This window comes from Dipodomys ordii, unplaced genomic scaffold (genome assembly GCF_000151885.1).
Source record: "Dipodomys ordii isolate 6190 unplaced genomic scaffold, Dord_2.0 Scaffold325, whole genome shotgun sequence".
NCBI lineage: Eukaryota > Metazoa > Chordata > Mammalia > Rodentia > Heteromyidae > Dipodomys > Dipodomys ordii.
The window spans coordinates 85,590-108,574 of NW_012267541.1; the positions used below are offsets into that span (position 1 = coordinate 85,590).

Here is a 22,985-nt window from a genome sequence, read left to right on the forward strand (position 1 = left end):
AGGAGGCTGCAATGCTTGGTAAGAAATGTACGCATTATCCTGCCCATGCAATTGTAACCCCTCTGTACAGTATGTTCACAAATAAAATAAAATTAAATTTAAAAAAATGGTGATGCTAGCTAGTGAGGAATGGTGCCTTGAGAATTGAGAGAAGACCTAATAATTAGATTAGATGAGTTTGGGGAAAGGTGCAAAGAGGAGGATGAGAATGTTGCATGGGAGAAAGAGGAATGAGGAAGGTTGAATGGAGTTGTGATGGAAAAATCTGCCAAGCAATCCTGTGTTGCGGTTCATGTGCAGGAGGTCAGGGGAGGTCAGGATTGAACAAAAAGTTCCCTTCTGGCTGGGTGCTGGTGGCTCACACCTGAAATCTTAGCTACTCAGGAGGCTGAGATCTGAAGCCAGCCCTAATTAACCACCAGAAAATTGGAAGTGGCACTGTGGCTCTAAGTAGTAGAGTTCTAGCCTTGTGTGAAAAAACAGTCATAGATAGGCAAGAACAGGGAGGGAGAAGAGAGAAAGAGAGAGGTGGGGGAGGTAATGGAAGGTAGACAGGAGAGAAAGATTAGGGGAAAGGGAAATAAGGGTAGAAGACAGTATAGGGTAGAAGAGGAAGGAAGAGAGATGATGAGGGAAAGGTTGGAAAAGGGGAGAGAGAAAAGTGAATGAAAACAGAAAGAATAAGAAAAAAGCCACAGAGGTCAAGCCCCAGCACTAGCATATACTCACAAACATACACAAGCAAACAAAAAGGAAAAAAAGCACTGAGAAATCATGAAATCAACAGTACTTCCCTCCCAATCACCCTCTTCACTGAACACTGGTCCATGTGGAATTCAGGATTCCTCAGCTCCCTTTATAACCTGGCTCCTGTCATTTCTCCTTTAGTATTAGTGTGCACCCTGTCATTCACCATGTACCCATCTTTGCCCTCTGGTGGCCCTCCTTGCTTCTCTCACTAGAAGCCCATCAATTCTTTGAGGGAATCACTGCTACTCAAATAACCCTGAGCTGGACCACTGATTTGCCAGTATCCCCAGCCTTCCTCTTGCTGAAAATCTCATCAGTCTTTTCTACTACCTGAGCCATCTGACCCAGTGCACACATAGCAAAGGCCAGGTGTGCCCAACTCCTCCCCATCACACATTTGTCACCTGAAGGCAGCATCAACCCTTAGCACAGCCTCTCTGTGCAAATCCAATTCCCTGGCTGAACCAACACAAGTATCACAGTAATAAAGGCTCATACCTAATCTTTCTGAATTTCTGTTCATGTGGGAATGTAGTCAGCCCAGGCAGGATCTGTTCACAGGCAAATCCATCCAGGCCCCGTCCATCCACAAGTACCACTATCTCTCCATGCTTTCCCAGATCTCCTGTTCCTTCACATAGTTCACCATGAAATGGTGAAAGGGAATATATTTTAATTCATACACTTTGTGATTCCAAAAATGGACTCTTGTTCAGAATGTTCAAATATTTGAACATCAGCTCATCCGGTTCTCCCAGCAGAAAAATTAGGGTCTATTCTTCCATGAGGCCAATAGTTTTCCCCTGGGAACTGCCAGGGAAAAGGAAGTACGGTGCTCTGGGGAAGGGGTGTCAGCCAGGTCCTCTCTGGGGACTCATTGGGTCTCTACCAAGATAGGCCAACCCTCAGTGCTGACCCTCTTGAACAGTGCACATGTCCCTCCCTCCCTCTCAATTTGCACACCAGCCCACCACCCCTTTCCTTCATCCCTCACACAGCTGTGCCTCACAGAAGTACACAAATCCCTTTCATAACAAGAAACCAATCTATGTGACACCAGACTAACAAAGTCAGCTGCACTGCCTGATGCTGGAAGCTCTGCTTGTCATCCTAAGGATCCCAACAGCCAGTCTGGGAACACTACATCTTCACTTAACTAGAAAAATGCAGGCCTGGAGGTATCATATAGTGGTAGTGTAATAACCAGCAGGGACAAAGGTACCCCTCCCACATGCTGAGGTTCCCCTGGGCCTGGCTATAGCAGGGGTCAGGGGTCAAGGAAGGGTGGGACAGTGGGCTACTTGGAGGCGGGGCATGAACGGAGGTTGAAACTGTTATGTCTGTTGGAGTGGGGGAGGGGCACAGCCTATATATAGGCTGTCTGTTCTGAGGAGGAGGGGCTGTGGAGAGAGAGACAGCAAGAGGCTCCTAACAGAGCAGAGCTGAGCAGAACAGAACAGGAAAGCCTTGAGAAGAGGCCTGTGACCTTGTGGATAGGCCACAGGAGAGGCATGCAGAGGAGGAGGAAAGAAGCAAAAGGAAAAGCCTTCCCCTTTGGAGGTTTGCAGACTATTTGGAGGTTTGCAAGTCTGGAGGTGTGACTCAAGTGGTAGAGAACCAGCCATGACCATGCAAGCTGAAAAGAGAGGGAGAGAGAGAGAGAAAGAAAGAAAGGAGACCAGAGAGAGTCAGAGACAGATTCAAGAGCAGGAAGAGAGAGAGAAGGAATGGAAGAGTGCATGAAGTAAACAAGAAATGGGAAAGGGGGAGTAGAATAGGAGAAGTTACAGGGAGAAAGAAAACAAGGGAAGAGACGCTGTAGAGGGGGAAATGAAGGAAGAGGAAAGAGAGGAAAGAGAAAGAAAAGGAAATGAGAAAAAAGCACTGAGGTCAATCCCCAGTACCAGCACAAGCATACACACAAAAACATAAAGGAAAAGAAACATTGAGAAATCATGGAAATCAACGGTAATTCCCCCACCCACTCTTCACTGAACACTGGCCCATGTGGAATTCAGGATTCCTCAGCTCCCTTCATAACCTAGCTCCTATCATTTCTCCTTTAGTATTAGTGTACACCCTGTCATTCGCCAGGTACCCATCTTTGTCCTCGTGTGGCCCTCATTGCTTCTCTCACCAGAACCCCATCTCATTCTGTTCACTGAGCCCTGCACCCCAAATAGCCCTGATCTGGACTCCTCAAACCAAGCCCATCTCTTGCTGTAAATATCAAGTCTTCTCTGCAGGCTCAGCCTCCTGAACCCAGTGCACAAATAGCAAAGGCCTAACTCCTTCCAATTATACACTTGTCACCAAGACAACATCAGCCCTCAGCACTGCCTCTGTGAACAAATCTAATATCCCTGGCTGAACCAACACTAATAACCCAGTGGTGGAGGATCACATCCAATAGTATCGAATTTCTGCTCATGTCCACATGCAGTCATCCCAGGCAGCGTCCATCCACAGGCACCACTGTATCTTCATGCTTTCTTAGGCCTCTTACTCCTTCACAGATTTCTCCACCTCTAGCTGATATGAAGGGAAAGTATTTTAATTCATGAATTTTTGTAATTCAAAAATGAGCTCTGGATGTTCAGAATGTTCTCATGTTTGAAATTCTGCTCCCCAGCACTCTGTGATACTCCAAGAACAAAAATTGGGCTCTGCTATTCTTCCATAAGGCTTAGAGCTTTCTCCTGGGAACTGAAGGGGAGAGGAAGCACCATGCCCAAAGTCTGGGGAGGGGGTTGTCAGCTGGGGGACTCTCTGGGAACTCACAGAATCTCTGTCTATCCAGATAGGACATCACTTAGTGTTCACACCCTTGAATTGTACACTTCCTTCTCACCCTGTCCATTCGGCACAGCACCCCACCACCCCTTTCCTTTCCCACTCATTTTCAAGGTGTCCCTCAGATAAGTACAAAAATCCCTTTTGTCACATCAGAGAAACAAACCTACACCAGTTTAACAAGGTCAAAAGCACTGCTGACAGTGGTGGATCATGCCTGTAATCCTAACTCTTCCAGAAGCTGACACCCAGAAGATCGTAGTTAAAGCCAGCCTGGGCAGAGTCTACCTTTAATTAACCAGAAAAATGCTGACTTGGAGGTGTGAGTCAAGTGGTAGAGCACCAGCTATGAACATGCAAACTTAAAGAGAAAGATATAGAAGGCAGGAGAGAAAAAGATTCATGAGGACAGAGGAAGGGAGAGGGAATAGAAGAGGGAAGAGGAAAGAGAAGGGGAAGGAGAAGAGGAGGAGATGGATGGCCAGGAGGGAAGTTAGCTGGAAAAGGGAAAAGAGACAGTTAATGGGAAGAAAGAAGAGAGAGAAAAAGAGACAGAGAAAAATCACTCAGTTCAAATGCCAGTACCAGCACACACCCACAAACATATGCCCACAACAAACGAAAGAAAAGAAATTAACAGTATTTCCCTTCCCACCCACCCTCTTCACTGAAGACTGGTCCATGTGGAATTCAGGAGTCCTTAGCTTCCTCCTCTCAGCTGTACTTCAGCATCAGTGTCAACCTTGTCTATCAGGAAGGTGACCATCCATTGCCCTCTTTTGGTCCTCATTGTTTCTTTTCAACAGAATCCAATCTCATCCTTTTAGCTGAGCTCTGCTCCCCAAATATACTTGAGCTTGATTATTGATCTAACAGGAGTCATAGCTCACCTCCTTCTGCAAATCTCATCAGACTGATGAGAAGGCTCAGCCTTCTGTCTCCTGTGCACACATAGCAAAGCCCAGGTGTGCTCAACTACTCCCAATTACATACCTGTCACCCAAAGCAGCATCATACCAAAGCACTTATGTGGAAATCTAATGCCCCGGCTGAGCCAACACAAATAACTCAGTGATGGAGGGATCATATCCAAACATATGGAATTTCTGCTCATGTCCTGATGCAGTCATATCAAGCAGGGTACATCCACATGCAAAGTCCATCCAGGCCCGGTCCATCCACAGTCACCAATATATCTCCATGCTTTCTCATGTATCTTGCTCCTCCTTCAGAGGATTCCCCACCTGTAGCTTAAAGGAAGGGAAATGTTTTAATTCATACAGTTTGTGAGGCTAAAAATGGGCTCTAGAAGGCTCTAATGGTCTCCCAGTAGTCTTGTTCCCAGTAGTTCTTATACTTTGCTATTCCCCCATGAGGCCTAGACTTCAACAGAGAAAAATGAGGAAAAGGGAAGCACCATGCTGAAGCCTGATGCCCTAGAGAGAAGGGATGACACCTGGGGGCCTTTGAGGGGACTCCCAGAATCTCTACCAAGATATCCTCAAACTCAGTGCAGATACTCTTGAAGAGGGCACATGTCCTTCCCTCCCTGTCCATTCTACACACCATCCCACCACCCCCTTCCTTCCACAACCATTTGTAAGTTGTCCCTCACACAGCTTTCCCTTTTGTCACATCAGAGAAACCAACCTGTGTGTCTCCAGATTAACAAGGTACAGATGGCTCTGGACTGTAATCCTAACTATTCCAGAAGCTTACAACCCTGAAGAGTGCACTTAAAGCCAGCCTGGACAGACTATAGAAATGCAGGCTTGGAGGCAGGACTCAAGTGGTAGAGCCCCTGTGTGATGTACAGCTCTCCTTCAGCTTCAGTGTCAACCCTGCTATTAGCAAGGTGCCCATCCTTTACCCTCATTTGGCCCTCATCGCTTTTCTCACCAGAATCCCATTCCATTCTTTGAGCTGAACTCTCCTCCCCAAATATCCCTGAGCTGGACCACTGATGTACCTGGAGCCCAAACCCTCTTTGCTGCAAATTACATCAGACTGCTCTGCAGGTTCACTCTCCTGACTCAAGAGCACACATAGCCATTAGCACTTCCAATGTGTGGAATTCTAATGCCCTGGCTGAACCAACAGAAATAACCCAGTGGTGGAGGGTCATAGTCAATCCTACTGAATTTCTGCTTATGTGCAGACACAGTCATCCCAGGCCTGGTCATGCACAGGCGCCACTATATCTCCATGCTTTTTTCAGGTCTCTTGTTCCTTCACAGGTTTATCCACCCCTACCCAAAAGGAAGGAAAATTAGTTTAATTCATTTACTTTTCCAGTGTAACCATGGGCTGTGGTTGCTCAGAATGTTCTCAAATTTGAAACTCAGTTCCCTCAGCATTCTGATTTCCCTTAGAGAAATCTGGACTCCCAGGGGAGTTGCAATTGTAAGTAACCTGTCTAAGTAATAGGGTCTTTAAAATATCCTTTTTTTTACTGTAAGTCTGAAATAAGGGACTCTTGGATAATGGTATTGTTAGAATGATAATTATGTTTAGAGAGAACACACACACAAGAAACTGCATTAAAATGGAGGAAAGCTGGGGCAATACTGACATGATGCATGGAGACAGGTCTCTCTCCTTTCCCAGTATAGATTTGCCCTTAAGCGTCGACCCAGCCAGTATAAGTAATGTTCTCAGGAGTTGAACCCACACACCTAGAGACTGTCGAAGGAGAAGCAGAGTCCAAGATGCGTCCTTATGCTCAGATCTATGGACTCCTATACCACCAAGCTCACATGCCTCACTTTAAGCCTATGTAAATAAACAAACTAGTAAGTAGGCACACAGCAATATACATGGAAGATGAGATGATGATCTGCTGCAGCATTTGGGACAGAAAACACCTAAGTGTTCAGGGCACAAATGGGAAAGGTTGTTTAATAAAGTGACGATACTCGAAACTAAGTGATCAGGAAGATCCACCTAGCTTGGAAGGCACAGGCAGCTTGAGGCCACCTTTCAGCTTACTTTTCAAGACTGGAAAGTCAGTGCATTGTGAGCTGTCCTTTCACTGGAAGGAATGCCAGCTGGAGAATCCACTTGTCACACAACCTGGCTATGCTGGAATGAGACCTTTGCTGGGCATGCTGGGCACACAGCAGTGTGAACTTCCTGCACAACTCCCTCCCCTCCTGCAGCTCTTCAATTCCACACCTCTCTGCTTTTCCACACCCTAGTGGTGTGGCAGAGTTCTGCACCCCTTTCTCTGGAACAGCTTTGTTCTTAAACTGTAGACATTACTTTGGGGCCTTCACATAGCAGCAGAGTCTGTAAAAAATGGTGACTATCCTGTGAGCCACGCTCTTCCAGCCCCATCAATTATTCCAGCTGGAGGCTATGGCCTCCCCCTGTGACTGCCCAGAGGGAAGGGCATTTTCCACTGAGTGTCAACTCTCTGATCAACTAGCTAAAAAAATCCTGGCCCCAGATTAAGCTAGAACTAGAGCTCTGTGGGGAACAGAGGGGAAGGACAGGTAGACTGGCACTTTGGCCTCTCTTTAGAGGCGACTTCTTGTCATCATCTTGCAACTGAAATTCTGAGGACAAGCTGAAGGTGTTAAGTGCAGCTAAGCTGGCTCTCCTTCGTGGAGAGAGAGGGCTGATGGAATGTTCTCCTCAGGAGTTGTGCATAGTGGAATAGCCAAAAGCATCGTTTTCAATTCCACACTCTGAAACTCTCTTTTGAGTGTTCTTGGATGAACAGGTTCTTGGACAACCAGGTAGTTGTCCATGGCTTCATTGAAGGTTTGCCTTTTTACTGTGAGCTATGTTGTACCCTATGTCGCACATGACTATGACAATAATGGGGTCCAGCTTGTTGGGCAATGGCTCGTCAGAAAGCGGGCCAAATCCCACACCTAGAGCCAGCCATTGGTGCTCATTATTTCCTCAATAGCAGGTCTCTGATTGAAGTCCACAGTCAACAGTTTGGAAAGTAGATCATGTCCCTTTGCAGTGTACCTGGCCTCAAGGACCTGTACCCATATGTCAGCCAACTTACTCCCCTCAGCAACTTTCATGTTGTCATCACATACAGAAGCACACCTAGGATCCAAATGTCTACTTTGTAGGCATCTCAAACTTTGTGTAGGAACATTTCAAGAGGTCAGACTATCAAGGCTCCACAAAACCCCATTAGCAACCTCCCCAGCATCACCCTGATGCTCAGCTCAAAATCACTGACTTTGGCATTGCATTTGCCATCTGACAGGATGTTATTGGGCTTCAGGTCTAGGTGTGCGATTCTGTTCTTGTGAAGATAGTGCACAGAACTCATGATCTGTTTGAACAATCTCCTGGCTTCATACTCAACTAGGTGGTGGCAGGAGGATTGGCCAATCTACCCTATCCTGTACTGGCTGTTACATTTTGTCAGGACTTATTTCAAGGCTTTTCAAGTCAGGGTGGGTGGAGATCCTGCCCCTTGTCTCTTGAAGGGTTGGTCATTTGCTTTAGAAATCAAATGCAGTCATTTGTGGGGCTTGAACTCAGGGCCTGGTCACTATCCCTGAACTCTATCGCTCAGGGCTAACGCTCAACCACTTTGAGTAACAATGCCACTTAACAGTTTTCCTGGTGGTTAACTGAAGATAAGCATCTCATGGGCTTTCCTACTCAGGGTGGCTTTGGACCTGGATCCTCAGATCTCAGTCCTCTGAGGAGCTAGGATTACAGGTATGGGTCACCAGCACCTGGTACAAATAGGATTTTTATTTTTTTTATTATTTTTTGGGGGGCGGTCCGGTTGTGGGGCCTGAACTCTGGGCCTGGGCGCTGTCCCTCAGCTCTTCAGCTCAAGACTAGTGCTCTACCACTTGAGCCACAGCGCCACTTCTGGCTTTTTCTTTTTGCTTATATGTGCTGAGGAATCGAACCCAGGGCCTCATGCATGCAAGGCAAGCGCTCTACCACTGACCCACCTTCCCAGCCCCAAATAGGATTTTTAAATGATGCCAAGTTTTAGCTTCAGGTACAGACCATGAGGTCTGAAGGACTGAGACTTTACCACAGCTACTGCTGTGGTAACAGGAACTTCATGAAGTTCCTGTCTGTCATTGACCTCTAAAGGACTCAGTGTGTTCCTGAGTTTGCCCACAGCAATGTTTTCATTTCGTATTTTACTTCATTTTTAAAAGGTTTCAGTGACATTACTTTCCAAATATGTTTATGGAACAGCCACCATTGTCAATGGCCAGAAGTGGAAAACTTCCCAGGATGTTATTTTTAATAAGCCATTACTAACCATTCTGATGCAGCCTGGAACTCTTAATGGTCCTTGAAGGTGGCATTTTTCCTAATTAGGTGTTCATTATCTATAAGTAGATGACACCACTGCAGACGAGGGCCCTGCCCCTGTCCCTACTGGTCTTCCCACTCCCCATTCCCTCCCCCTCCCAAAATCATAATTTTAAACAAAACACACAGCATGCCATTCTCTGTGTGAGTGTGTGTGTGTGTGTGTGTGTGTGTGTGTGTGTGTGTAAGAGAGAGAGAGAGAGAGAGAGAGTAGGTGGGTGCAAGCACAGGCCAATACATGGGCTCGAAGTCAGAGCTTGGGTGGTATCTTTCAGCTTTCCTGTTCAAGGTGAGCTCTCTACTCCTTAAGCCACCACTCCACTTCCAACTTTTCTGGTGTTAATTGGAGTCTCAAGCACTTTCCTACCCAGGATAGTTTTGAATAATGAACTGTCAGCAGCTAGCTGTAGAATACTTCTTTAACTGCATGCATATTCTCTTTACTATAGCACCTGTCACAATAAAGATAGGGAATCATCCAAGTGTCTATCACTGGACCAATAAAAAGACAGTAAATGCATACTGTAGTATATTATTCAGCCTGAAAAAAACTAAAATGAAATCTGCCTGGTGCTGATGGCTCCCGCCTGTAATCCTACCTACACATGAGGGTGTGAATATGACGATTGAAATTCAAAGTCAGACCAGGCAGGAAAGTCCATGAGACTCTTACCTACAAATAACCATCAGAAAACCAGGAGTGGACCTGTGGCTCAAAGTGGTAAAGCTCTAGCCTTGAGCAAAATGCTCAGGGACCCTTATTGGCCCTGAGTTCAAGCACCAATAAGAAACCAATAAAGAAGAAAAAGAAACCAACACTCAAAGACAGTATGGATAGAACTGTCGGACATTCAGTTTCATCAATTAATGCAGACAGAAAAACACCAATATCACAAACACACTTTCATATTTGAAGACTAAGAAATGGCTTTAGAAGCTAGATCCTTACATATCACCCTGCACCAGAATCAACTCCAAATGGATCAAAGACCTCAGAGTCAAAGCAGACACTCTGAAAACATTACAGGATGGAATAGGAGAAACCCTAGATCTCCTTGGCATAGGCCAAAATTTTCTTAAGAGACCCAGAAACACAACAAATCAAAGAAAGGTTAGACAAATGGGATTGCATGAAACTGCAGAGCTTCTGCATGGCAAAGGACATAGCTAGCAAGATCAATAGAAAGCCCACAGATTGGGAGAAGATCTTCATTAGCCATACAACAGACAAGGGTCTCATATCTAAACTATACCTGGAACACAAAAAATTAAATCCCCCAACAACAAATCTTCAAAGAAACAACTGCCCAATAAATAAGTGGGCTAAAGACTTAAAGAGAAACTTCTCTGAAGAGGAAAGAATGATGGCCAATAGACACATGAAGAAATGCTCAACCCCTCTAGCCATAAAAGAAATGCAAAACAACAATGAGATACCACCTCACCCAAGTTAGAATGGCAATAATCAAGATACTGGAGGGGATATGTGGACAGAAGGGAACCTTACAGCATTGTTGGTGGGTGAGTAAACTTGTTCAACCACTTTGGAAAGTAGTATGGAGGTTCCTCAAAAGACTCCACATAGAGCTCCCCTATGACCCAGCAATCCCACTTTTGGGCATTTACCCAAATGTTCACAAACAAGACCACATTAAAGCTACCAGCACAACTATGTTTATTGCAGCTTTATTTACCATAGCTAAGATACAGAACCAACCCAGATGCCCCTCAGTAGATGAATGGATCAAGAAAATGTGGTATATATACACAATGGAATTCTATGCCTCCATCAGAAAGAATGACATTGCCCCATTTGTTAGGAAATGGAAAGACTTAGAAAAAATTATATTAAGTGAAGTAAGCCAGGCCCAAAGAAACATAGGTCCCATGATTTCACTTATTTGCAATAACTAGTATATGTCTGAGTCAAGCAGAAAAGGTCAGATAAGTTGATGTTAAGGAAATGAACCCTAAGATATGTATTCAAATGTTTTTTTTTCTTTCATGCGATTGTTTCTAACACATAAGATTATTTCTTTGTTGCTCTGTATGTCCCTCCCCCACGGTATAACCCCTGCTTTCATTGTATTTGATGTGGGTATAATCTGTGGAGGGGAAGGGGAAAAACAAATCGTTTAAATAGGGATACAGGTGGACCCATTGCAACAATGAGACATACAAGTCGTACGTCGAAAACGAACTTTACAACTTTGGTGGGTGGGGAGAGTTGGGTGAGAGGGTGGGGGGGGAGGATGGGATGGGAAGGGGAAACAAAAGAGGAGGCTACAATGATTGATAAGAAATGTACTCATTATCTTCCCCTGTAATTGTAACCCCTCTGTACAGTATTTTGACAATTAAAAAAATGGCTTTAGAGCAGACAGGAGAACCACAGGACACTGTTGAAGCATGGCATGTCAGCCCTCTGCTCACAGTCCTCCTTTAGTGAAGGGCAGAGCCTGTGCTGCCCAGAGGCTCCTGTGCCTTCTCTGATCCTGTCTCTCACCCTGAGCCCAGGCTTCCTCGCTGCAGCTACACTGGTATCCATGCTGTTCCTCAGCAGCCCAGGACAACCTGTGCCAGGCTGGGGGCTGCTATTCCTACTGTCTGGAATGCTCTTCCCAGACACCCAGCTGCTCACTCCCCCATCCTTCCCCAATGCCACCCCCTTGCCAAAGACTCTATGATACCCTGCTCAAAAATACAACACACATATGCGCAACACACACACACACACACACACACACACACACACACACAGTATTCCCACCACTCATCCTACTCTTTCTGCCTTACAGCTTTTCCTTTTCATATATACTATATAGTACTTTTGGGTATTCTCATTCTCCATGCTTGATTGTAACCTTACAAGGAGAGATATTTGTGTGCCGTTCCCAGCATTGTGTCAGTCTTTAGCAGTCTCTCACCCCATGGTCACTCAGTAAATGTCCACTGAATGAAGGCCTACCCATTCCCTCACACACTTATTCAACAAGTATCCTGCCACACATGGTCAAAGCTCTTTCCCACTGCTTTCCCATGACTCCCCTCCATATCCCCTCTCACCCTCGCCTCCTGGTCTCCTCACCTGTGTTTCCATGTGCTTTGCCTAAAGCCTTTTGCGCCTCAATCTCACACATGGAGATGGTGTGCACACAGCAGCTCATGTTTTCCTCCTCTGGGAAGCCTTTTCATACCATATTGGCTCCTCACTCTTGTGTTCTTTCAGGTCTCTCTGTGAGCTATGATCCTATTGTAGATAATGGTCTATTTGACATTGCATCTAACCTGTGGGACCCTCATCCTTGGGCCAACTTTTCATCTTCTCTCCTTCACATGCTGAGCCAAATGCACTTCACTTATTCCACAAAGGTTTAGGACTGTTCTAGCATGCCTGTGCATCAGACCGTCAATTGAAAAGTCAAAACCAGATCTGAGTTTTGGAGAGTAAGCTCATATGGCCCCTTAAGTCTGGCATGGAATCATAAAATGACTTGCCTCCTACTTGGCACACAGCCCTGCTCACACCTCCAAGAGTCCACACTGCCCCTCCCCCACATCTCCATAATGCAACCCAACACTGAAATCCCACCCAGTACAGCAGTGATGAGGCACCCTCTCTACTGCCCTAGGACTACAAGAAACTAGCCTCTTAAGCCAAACCCACTGATGTGAATTTAAGTGCACTCCATCATTTCAGGACTCATGAGCCAAAGAAAAATAATTTAGAAATCATGGTAATTCACAGTACTTCCCTCCCCAACCAGCCTCTTCACTGAACAATGGTCCATGCGGAATATAGTTACCTCCTCTCAACTCTCCTTCAGCATCAGAGTCAACCCTGTCAGCAAGGTGCCCATTTCTTGTACTCTTTTGGCCCTCATTGCTTCTGTCACAAGAATCCTATCTCATTCTCTGGGAAGAGCTCTGCTCCCTAAATACCCTGGAGGTGTACCACTGATCCACCAGGAGTCCCAGCTTTCTCCTGCTGCAAATCTCATCAGTGTGCCCTGCAGGCTCAGCCTCTTGACTCCAGTGAACACACAGCAGAGTCCCAATGTGTCCAACTCCTCCCCATCACACACTTGTCACACAAAGGCAGCATCACACTCAGTCCTTTTCCTGTGTAGAAATCTAATTCTCTGCTGAACCAACACAAATATCACAGTGGTAGAGGGCCATATCCAATCTTACCAATTTCTGCTCATGTCCACATGTACTCATCCCAGGCAGGGACCATCCACATACTCCACTATATCTTCATGCTTTCTTAGGTCTCTTGCTCATTCAAAGGTTTCTCCACCTCTAGCTAATAGGGAGGAAAAGTATCTTAATTCCTACATTTTTGTGGTTCAAAAATGAGCTCTGGATGTTTACATTGTGGTACCATTTGACACTCAGCTTCCTCCCCACCATGGTTCCATAGGACAATAATCAGGCCCTACTATTCTTCCATGAGACCTAGAGGTTTTTCCCTTGGAACTGCCAGGGGAAAGGAAGCACCATGCCCAAAGCCTGGTGCTCTGGGGAAGGGGGTGTCAGCTGGGAGCATCTTTGGGGACTGATAGGGTCTCTCTTATGAATCTGACACCTCTCGGTGCTGACACCCTTGCACTATATAAATGTAATTCTCTACCTGTCCATTCTCCACATTCAGCCCAACCCAATACCCTTTCTTTCCCCCAAACATTTCTAAGTTGTCCTTCACACAGGTACACATATTCCTTTTGTAACAACAGAGAAACCAATCTGTGCTGTACCAGATTCACAGAGTCCAGGTGCTGGAGGCTCATATGTGTAATCCTAGGTATTCCATAAGCTGACACTGAGAAGATTGCAGATAAAGCAAGCTTGGGAAGACTCCATGTCCAACGCAGTACAAAAACCAGGCCTACAGGTGTGACTCTACCTGTAGAACACTAGCCAGAAACATGCCCCTACCAAGAGGGAGACGGGGTGAGAGGGGCGGAGGGAGAGAGGGAAAATGGACAGAGAGAAAAACTGAGAGACATACATACATACATAAAGACAGATTCAGGAGAAAGGAGTGAGAAGGAATGGAAAAGGGAGAAGAATGATTAGAGGGAGGAGAGGAGAAGAGGAAAGGGGGTATAAGAAAGGAGAGATGAGAGACAGTAGAGGGGAGGGCACAAGGAAAGGCCACAGAGGGAAAAGGAGACTGAGAAAGAGAAAAGAACAGAGTTCAAGACTCACTTCCAGCACACTCCCAAATGCATACACACAACAAACAAACAAAGACAATTTTTAAAAGCATTGAGAAATCATGGAAATTAACAGTACTTCCCTCCCCACCCATGCTCTTCACTGAACACTGTTCCATGAGGAGTTCAGGATTCTTTACATTCCTCCTCTCTGCTCTCCTTCAGCATCAGTATCAACCCTGTCTTACACCCTGTCTTTGGCCTATTTTGGCCTTTACTGCTTCTTTCCAGAAATCCATCTCATTCTTTGAGAAAGGCTCCACTCCCCAAATACCTCTAAGCTGTACCACTGATCCACTAGGAGCCCCAGCCCTCCTCTTCCTACAAATCTCATCAGTCTGCTCTGCAGATTCAATCTCCTGACCCAGTGTACACATAGAAAGGGCCAGGTGTGCCCAACTCCTCTCCATCACACACTTGTCAACCAAAGGCAGCATCAGTCCTCAGCACTGTCTCTGTGTGCAAATGTAATGCCCTGAATGAACACATACAAATATCCTAGTGGTACAGGCTCATATCCAATCTTACCAAACTTATGTTCTTGTGGGAAGGCAGACATCCCAGGCAGGGTCCATCCATAGGTGTGGTCCATCCACAACCAAAGACCATCCAGGCCCCATCCATCCACAGGTACCAGTATATCTCTACACTTCCTCAAGTCTCCTGTTCCTTGACCACCTCTAGCTGAAGGAAGGGAATTTATTTTAAATCATATACTTTGTCATTCCAAAAAGGGACTCCATGTTCAGAATGTTCAAATATTTAAAATTTGGCTTCCTTAGCATTCTGACTCCACAAAGAGAAAAACTGGGCTGTGCTATTCTTCCATGAGGCCTAAAGTCTTTACCTGGGAATTGCCAGAGGAAAGGAAGCATCTTGCCCAAAGCTTGGTGCTCTGGGAAAGGGGGAGTCATCTGGGGGCCTCTCTGGAGACCCATAGAGTCTAAGACTCTGACACTTCTCAGTGTACTTGTACAGTGCACATGCCAAACCTCCCTGTCCATTTACACCAACCCACCACCCCCTTCCTTCCACAGCCATTTGTAAGGTTACCCTGACACAGCTGTCCCTCACGTAAGTACATAAATCCCTTTCATAACAGAGAACCCAACATTTGCCACACCAGATTAACAAAGTCAAATGCATTCCCTATTGCTATAGGCTCTTGCCTGTAATCCTATCTCCCAAGTTGACACCTGGAAGACTGCATTTACAGCAATCTTAAAGACTCCATCTTCAAGTAACTGGAGAAATGCAAGCCTGAAGTGTGACTCAAGCAGTAGAGAACTAGACATGACCATGAAAACTGAAAGAGAGAGAAAGAGAGAGAGAGAGAGAGAGAGAGAGGTGGGAGAGGAGGAAAGAGAGAGAAGGGAGAAGAGGGGAGAGAGGGAGAAGAGAGAGAAGGAGGGAGAGAGAGAGAGGAGGGAGAAAGAGAGAGAGAGAGAGAGAACCAGGCAATAAGACAGATTCAAGAGCAGGAAGAGAGGGAGAGGGAATGACAGAGGGCATGAGAACAGCAAGAAGAGGGAAAGGGGAAGTAGAGTGGGAGTAGTTATGGGAAGAAAGAAAACAAGGGAAGAGAGATGACGGGGGAGAAGGTGAGTGGAAAGAGGACAGAGAAAGAAAAGGAAACAGGTAAGAAAAAAGCACTGAGGTATACCAGCACACTCACACATACACACAACAAACAAAAAGGGAAAAAAGTAAAAGAGAGGGAGAAATCATGGAAATAAACAGTAATTCCTTCCCACCCATCTTCTTCACTGAAGAAGGACCCATGTGGAATTCAGGATTCCTCAGCTCCCTTCTTAACCTGGCTCCTGTCATTTCTCCTTTACATTTAGTGTCTATCCTGTCATTTATCCTGTACCCATCTTTTCCCTTTTCTAGCTCTTATTGGGTCTCTCACAAGAATCCCATCTTATTTTTTCAGGGGAGATCTGTTCCCTGAATAGCCCTGAGCTGGACCACTGATCCAAGAGGAGCTACAGCCCACCTCCTGTTGAAAAATCTCATCAGTCTGCTCTGCAGACTCAGCCTCCTGACATCAGTGCACACATAGCAAAAGCCAGGTGTGCCCAAACCCTCCCCATCACACACTTGTCACCCAAGGGCAGACAGCTTCAGCCTGTACCACTCCCTCTCTGTGGAAATCTCATGCCCCTAGCTAAACCAACACAAATAACCCAGTGGTGCAGGGTCATAGCCAATATTACTGAATTTTTGTTCATGTCCAGATACAGTCATCCCAGGCAGGGTCCATCCACACCACTATATCTTCATGCTTTCTTAGGTCTCTTGCTCATTCATGGTTTCTCCAGTTCTTTCTGATAGGGAGATAATGTATTTAATTCATACATTTTTGTCATTCAAAAATGAGCTCTGGATGTTCGGAATGTTCTCAGATTTGAAACTCTGCTCTCCTAGAAAGCTGATTTGCTAAGGAGAAAATTTGTGCTATGCTCTTCCATGAGTCCTAAAATCTTCACCTGAGGACTGCCAGGGGAAAGGAAGCACCCTGCCCAAAGCCTGGTGTTCTTGGGAAGGGGGTGTCAGTGGGGCGACTCTCTGGAGATGCATAGGTTCTCTACAATACTTCTGACTCTTCTCTGTGCTGACATACTGGCACCGTGCACATGTTCTTTTTTCCCTGTCCATTCTGCACCATAACCCACCACACCTTTCCTTCCCTAACCATCTTCAGGCAAAGTTCATCCAGGCCCTGTCCATCGTCAAGCAACTACTTATCTCCATGCTTTCTCAGGTCTCCTGCTCCTTCAGAGGTATCTCTCTCTCTCTCTCTCTCTCTCTCTCTCTCTCTCTCTCTCTCTCGGAAGAAAAAATTGCTTTAATTCATATAGTTTGGGATGCCAGAAATTGACTCTGGATGTTGGAAATGTTCTAATAATTTGAAACTCAGCTTCCTTCCCTCCATGGTTCCCATAGGAGAAAAATCAGGCCCTACTCTTCTTCCATGAGACCTAGAGTCTTCCCTTGGGAACTGCCAGGGAAAGCGCCATGTCCAAAGCCTGGTGCTCGGGGGAAGGAAGGGTCAGCTGGGGTCTCTCTGGGGGGTCACAAGGTCTCTACTAAGAATCAGATATCTCAGTGCTGACACCCTTACAGTGTGCAAATTTAATTCTCTACCTGTCCATTCTGCACACCAGCCCACCATACCCTTCCTTCTCCAACCAATTGTAAGGTGTCCCTCACACAGCTGTCCCTCACATAAACACATCAATCCCTTTTGTAACAACAGAGAAACAAACCTATGCTCCACCAGATTCACAAAGTCCAAAGAATTGCCAGGTACTGAAGGCTCACCTGGGTATTCCAAACTATTCTACTAGTCGACACCGGGAAGACTGAAGATAAAGCCAGCCTGGGAAGACTCCATGTCTTACCAACCAGAAAATTTCAGGCCTAGAGGTGTGACTCAAGAGGTAGAACACCAGCCAGAAACAAACAAACTGAAAGAGAAAGTGAGAGCGAGAGACAGACACAGGGATAGAGAGACAGAAAGAAACAGGTGAAACAGAGACAAAGACAGATTCAGGAGGAAGAAGGGAGTGAAATGGAATGGGAAAGGGAGAAGAGGGGAAAGATTAGAAGGGAAAGAGAAGAGGAGAAAGGGAGGGAGTAGGAATAAAGGAGGTAAGGGAAATGGTAGAGGGGAGAGAGCAAAGAAAGGCCAGAGATGGAAAGGAGACTCAGAGAGAAAGAGAAGTATGGAGTTAAGCCATTGTACCACCACACACTCACAAATGGATACAAACAACAAACAAAAAGGCAATAAAAGAAAAAGCATTGAAAATCATAGTACTTCCCTCCCCACCCACCCTCTTTACTGAACAATGGCCCATCTGGAGTTCAGGACTCCTTATCTCACTACTCTCAGGTCTCCTTCAGCATCAGTTTCAACCCTGTCTATCACCAAGATGCCCATCTTTTGCCCACTTTTGGTCCTCACTGCTTCTCTCACCAGAAACCCATCTCATTCTTTGAGAAGAGCTCTGCTCTCTAAATACCCCTGAGCTGCATCACTAATCTACCAGAAGCCCCAGCCTCCCTTCTGCAAATCTCATCATTATGCAGTGCAGGCTCAGCCCTCTGAGCCCAGTCCACTCATAGAAAAGTCCAGGTGTGCCCAATTCCTCCTATCCAACACTTGTCACCCAAGGGTAGCATCAGCCCTCAGCACTGCCTTGCTGTGAAATCTAATGCCCTGGCTGCACCAAAATAAATAGCAGTGGTGAAGGCTCACATCCAATCTCACTGGATTTCTGTTCCTGTGGGAATGTAGTCAGCCCAAGCAGGGTCCATCCACAGGCACCATTATATAGCAATGCTTTCTCAGGTCTCCTGTTCCTTCACATAATTCACCACCTTTAGCTGAACTAAAGGGAATATATTTTCTTTTTGGGGGGGGGGTCCAGTCATGGGGCCTGAACTCTGGATCTGGGTGCTGTCCCTCAGCTCTTCAGCTCAAGGCTAGTGCTCTACCACTTGAGCCACAGCACCACTTCCAGCTTTTTTCTTTTTGCTTATGTGGTGCTGAGGAATCGAACCCAGGGCCTCATGCATGCAAGGCAAGCGCTCTACCACTGAGCCACCTTCCCAGCCCGGGAATATTTTAATTCATACACTTTCTGATTCCAAAAATGGACTCAATGTTTAGAATGTTTGAACATTTGAACATCAACTACCTCAGCAGAAAAATTAGGGTCTACTCTTCCATGTGGCCTAGAGTCATCCCTGGGAACTGCCAGGGGAAAAGAAGCATCATGCCCAAAGTCTGGTGCTCTGGGGAACAGGGTGTCAGCTGGGGGCCTCTCAGGAGACTCCCAGAATCTCTACCAAGATATGCCAACACTCATTGCTGCCCATTGTGCAGTCCACATGTCCCTTTCTCCCTGTCCATTTGCACACCAGCCCATCACCCCTTCCTTCCACAACGATTTGTAAGGTGTCCCTCACACAGCTGTCCCTTACGTAAGTACATAAATCCCTTCCATAATAACCAAGAAACCAACCTGTGCTACATCAGACAAAGTCAACAAAGTCAAATACATTACCTGATGCTGGAGGCTCTTGCCTGTAATTCTAGCTATCCCACAAGTTCACACCTGGAAGATTACAGATACCGAAATTCTGGGAAATTCCATCTTCAATTAATTAGAGAAATGAAAGCCTGGTGGTATGACTCAAGTGGTACAGAACTAGCCATGACCATGCAAACTGAAAGAGACAGACAGAAAGACACAGAGGAGAAACAGAGAAACAGACATTGGCAGAGACTGACTGAAGAGCAGGAAGAGAGGGAGAGGGAATGGAAGACGAAGATTCAGGAGGAGGGAAGAGGGAGAGAAGAGAAAGGATACGAATGAAAGGGAAAGAATATGAGGAATTGTAATAGGGAGTAAGAAGAGTAGGGAAGGTAGATGGACTGGGGTGGGGAGGTGAGAAAAAAGGGAGGATGCGAAGAGAGTAAAGGAGACACAGAGAAAAGCACTGAGTTCAAGCCCCAGTACCAGTACACATGCACAAACACATACAACAAACACGAGAAAAGAAAAAGCATTGAGAAATCAAGGAAATTCACAGTACTTCCCTCCCCACCACCCTCTTCACTAAACACTGGTCCGTGTGGAGTTCAGGATTCCTCAGTTCCTTTCCTGACCATCCTCCTCTCAGTTGTCCTACAGCATCAGTGTCAGCCCTTTCTTTCAGCAAGATGCCCTTCCTTTACCCTCTTTTGGCCCTCATTGTTTCTCTCATCATAATCCCATCTCATTCTTTCAAGGGAGAATTGCTTCCCAAATGTCCCTGAGCTGGATCTGATTCACCAGGAGCTCCAGCTCACTTCCTTCCACAAATGTCATCAGTCTGCTCTGTAGGCTCAGCCTCTTGACCCCAGAGCACACATAGCAAAGGTCAGGTGTGCCCAACTCCTCCCCACCACACCCTTGTCACCCAAGGGAGGGCAGCATTAGCCCTCAGTAACTCCTCTGTGTGGAAATCTCATGAACCTGGCTGGACCTCCAGTGGTGGAGGGTCACATCCAATCTTACTGAGTTTCTGCTCATGTTCAGAAACAGTCAGCCCAGGCAGGGTCCATCCACAGGCAAAGTCCATCCACGTGTCCATCCACAGGCACCACTATATCTCCATGCTCTCTCAGGTCTCCTGCTTCTTCACAGGTTTCTCCACTTCTACCTGAAAGGTATACTTTGCCAGTCTAACCAGGGGCTCTGGTTGTTCAGAATGTTCTCTTATTTGAAATTCAGCTCCCCCAGCATTCAGAAAATGGTGGGGGTACATGGGGGGAGTTGTAATTCCAAACAACCTGTTAGGTAATAGGGTATCTTTGATTGTAAGCAAATAAACAACTCTGAAATGAGACTCTTGGATGATGGTTTTATGTTAGGATAATGATGAGGTTTAGAGAGAAATCACATATGCAGGAAACTACATTGAGATGGAGGAAACTACAATGAAATTGAGGTAGAAACCACTGACATGGTGCACAGGGTAAATGGAGACAGGTACCTCTCCATTCCCAGTGAAGATTTGCCCTTATGCTCCAACAGAGCTAGTGTAACTAGTGTGCTCAGGAGTTGTCCCCAGTCACCTAGAGACTGATGAAGGAGAAGCAGTCCAGGATGCCTCCTGCCCCTCAGATCCATGGGCTCTAAACCATCAAGCTCAGGAGACTCACTTTAAACCTAAATAGTAAATAGGAAGACAAGCAACATACATGGAAGGTGAGATGCTGACCTGCTGCAGCATTTAGGACAAAAACACCTTAGTGTTGAGGGGACAAATGTGAAAGGTTATTCAAAGCGATAATACTCTTAAGGGACTGATGTGGAAATACTCAGCTCAGAAGGTACAGGCAGCTTGAAGCCACCTCATCTTACCTTTCAGCATTGGAAAGCCAGCACAGTGTCAGCTTTCCTTTCATAGGAAGGAATCCTAGCTGGAGAATTCCCTAGCACTTGTCACACAACCTGGCCATGCTTGCCTGAGACCTCTGCAGTGTGAACTTCCTCCTCTCCTGCAGCTCTTCAATTCGTGTGGGGTGTGGATCCACACCCCACACCCCAGTTAGTCACCCCGAAGGTATGAGTCTGGTGGATTTCAACTGTGCTATTTCAGAGTTCTGCACCCCTTTCTCTGGGACAGCTTTGCTCTCAATCTGTGGACATTACTTTAGGGCCTTCACACAGCAGCAGAGTCTGTGAAAAATGGTGACTATCCTGTTAGCCACCCTCCTCCAGCCCTGTCTAATATTCCAGCTGGGGGCTATGGCCTCCCCCTGTGGCTGCCCAGGGGGAAGGGTATTTTCCACTGAGTGCAAACTCTCTAGTGTGCCTAACAAGCTAAAAGAATCCTGGCCCCACATTAAGCTGGAACTGGAGCTCTGCAGGGTGTAGAAGGGAAGGAAAGGCAGACTGGCACTTCGGGCTCTCTTGAGAGGTAATTGCTCGTCATCATGCAGCTGAAATTCTGAGGACAAGCTGAAGGCATTATGTCGTTCAGAAAAGGCAGATCTTCTTTGTGGAGAGAGAGGACTGGTGGAATTATCCTCGGGAGTTGTGCATGGTGGAAGAGCGAAAGGCATCATTTTCAAGTCCACACTTCTGGCACTCTCTTTTAAGTGTTCTTGGATGACCAGGTAGGTGCCCATGGCTTCATTGAATGCTCTGTCCTGGATTGCCTTTTCAGTGTCAGCTACATTGTACCCCATGTCGCACATGACTGTGACAATAATGGGGTCCAGCTTGCTGGGCAGTGGCTCATCAGGAAGCAGGCCAAATCCCACACCTAGAGACAGCCATGGGTGCTCCATTATTTCCTCAATAGCAGGTCTCTGATTGAAGTCCACAGTCAGCATTTTAGAAAGTAGATCACGTCCCATTGCAGATAGGTAAAGGGGACTAGTATACCTGGCCTCTATGACTTGTATCCGTATGTCGATCAACTTACTCCCCTCAAATGGGAACTTTCCTGTTGTCATCATATACAAAAGCACGCCTAAGTTCCAAATGTCCACCTTGTAGCCATCAAACATTTTATGTAGGAACATTTCAGGAGGTCGGAATATCAAGGCTCCACAAACCCCCTTTAGCAACTGCCCCGGAGTCACCCTGATGCTAATTCCAAAATCACTGATCTTGGCATTGCGACTGGCATCCAAAAGGATGTTGTCAGCTTTCAGGTCTAGGTGTGCAATTCCGTTAACGTGAAGGTAGTGAACGGCACTCACGATCTGTTTGAACAGCCTCCTAGCTTCATACTCAAATAGGCGGCTACAGGGGGATTTATTGATCCACCCCAAGAGATGTCCCCGAGTGGCCAGCTCAGTGACGAGGTACACACAGTTCTCATCCTCCATCACCTGGAACAATCGGATGATGTGTGGATGGCGTACACTCTTAACAATGGCCACCTCATTTTCTATCTCACGGCTCCCCAGTCGTTTCTTCAGGAGAACTTTGATTGCCACTGTGGTGTCCGTGAGGCGGTGATGGGCCAGCTTCACATAGCCACAGCTGCCATAACCGATGATCTCTGTCATGTTGTACTGTCCAATGACAGTGATCTCCTCCTTGGAGGAGGAACTAAAGTTGTACATTAACATCTTTCAGGTGGGATGACAAATGATTAATCTTAACAATTACCTAAGATGAGCTAAATGAAGTTGTCAAGTAATAAATCTTAATAAAAGGTACACTAACAAGTAAATACAAACCTCAGACTAGTAAATGAAACCCCCAAACTCAAACAACACAAACACAGTCCGCCCCCCACCCAAAGAAAGGAACAAAGTAGCTCTGAGTCAGTCCATCAGGTCACCAAGGAAAAGCTCCCAGCGCTGTAACTGACAAAGTTGGAGAG

At 46.2% G+C, this 22,985-nt stretch overlaps 1 protein-coding gene across 1 annotated transcript in view; it reads right to left on the minus strand.

The window, feature by feature from the left end:
* Positions 1–22,728, minus strand: part of LOC106001585 (sperm motility kinase 3-like) — a gene marked incomplete at its 3' end in the record, with an annotated part of 56,087 nt that extends 33,359 nt beyond the window's left edge. Inside the window, exon 1 of the mRNA XM_013036643.1 lies at positions 21,546–22,728. Coding sequence (XP_012892097.1) covers positions 21,546–22,728 — 1,183 coding nt within the window. The remainder of the gene's footprint in view (positions 1–21,545) is intronic.
* Positions 22,729–22,985: the final 257 nt, after the last annotated feature.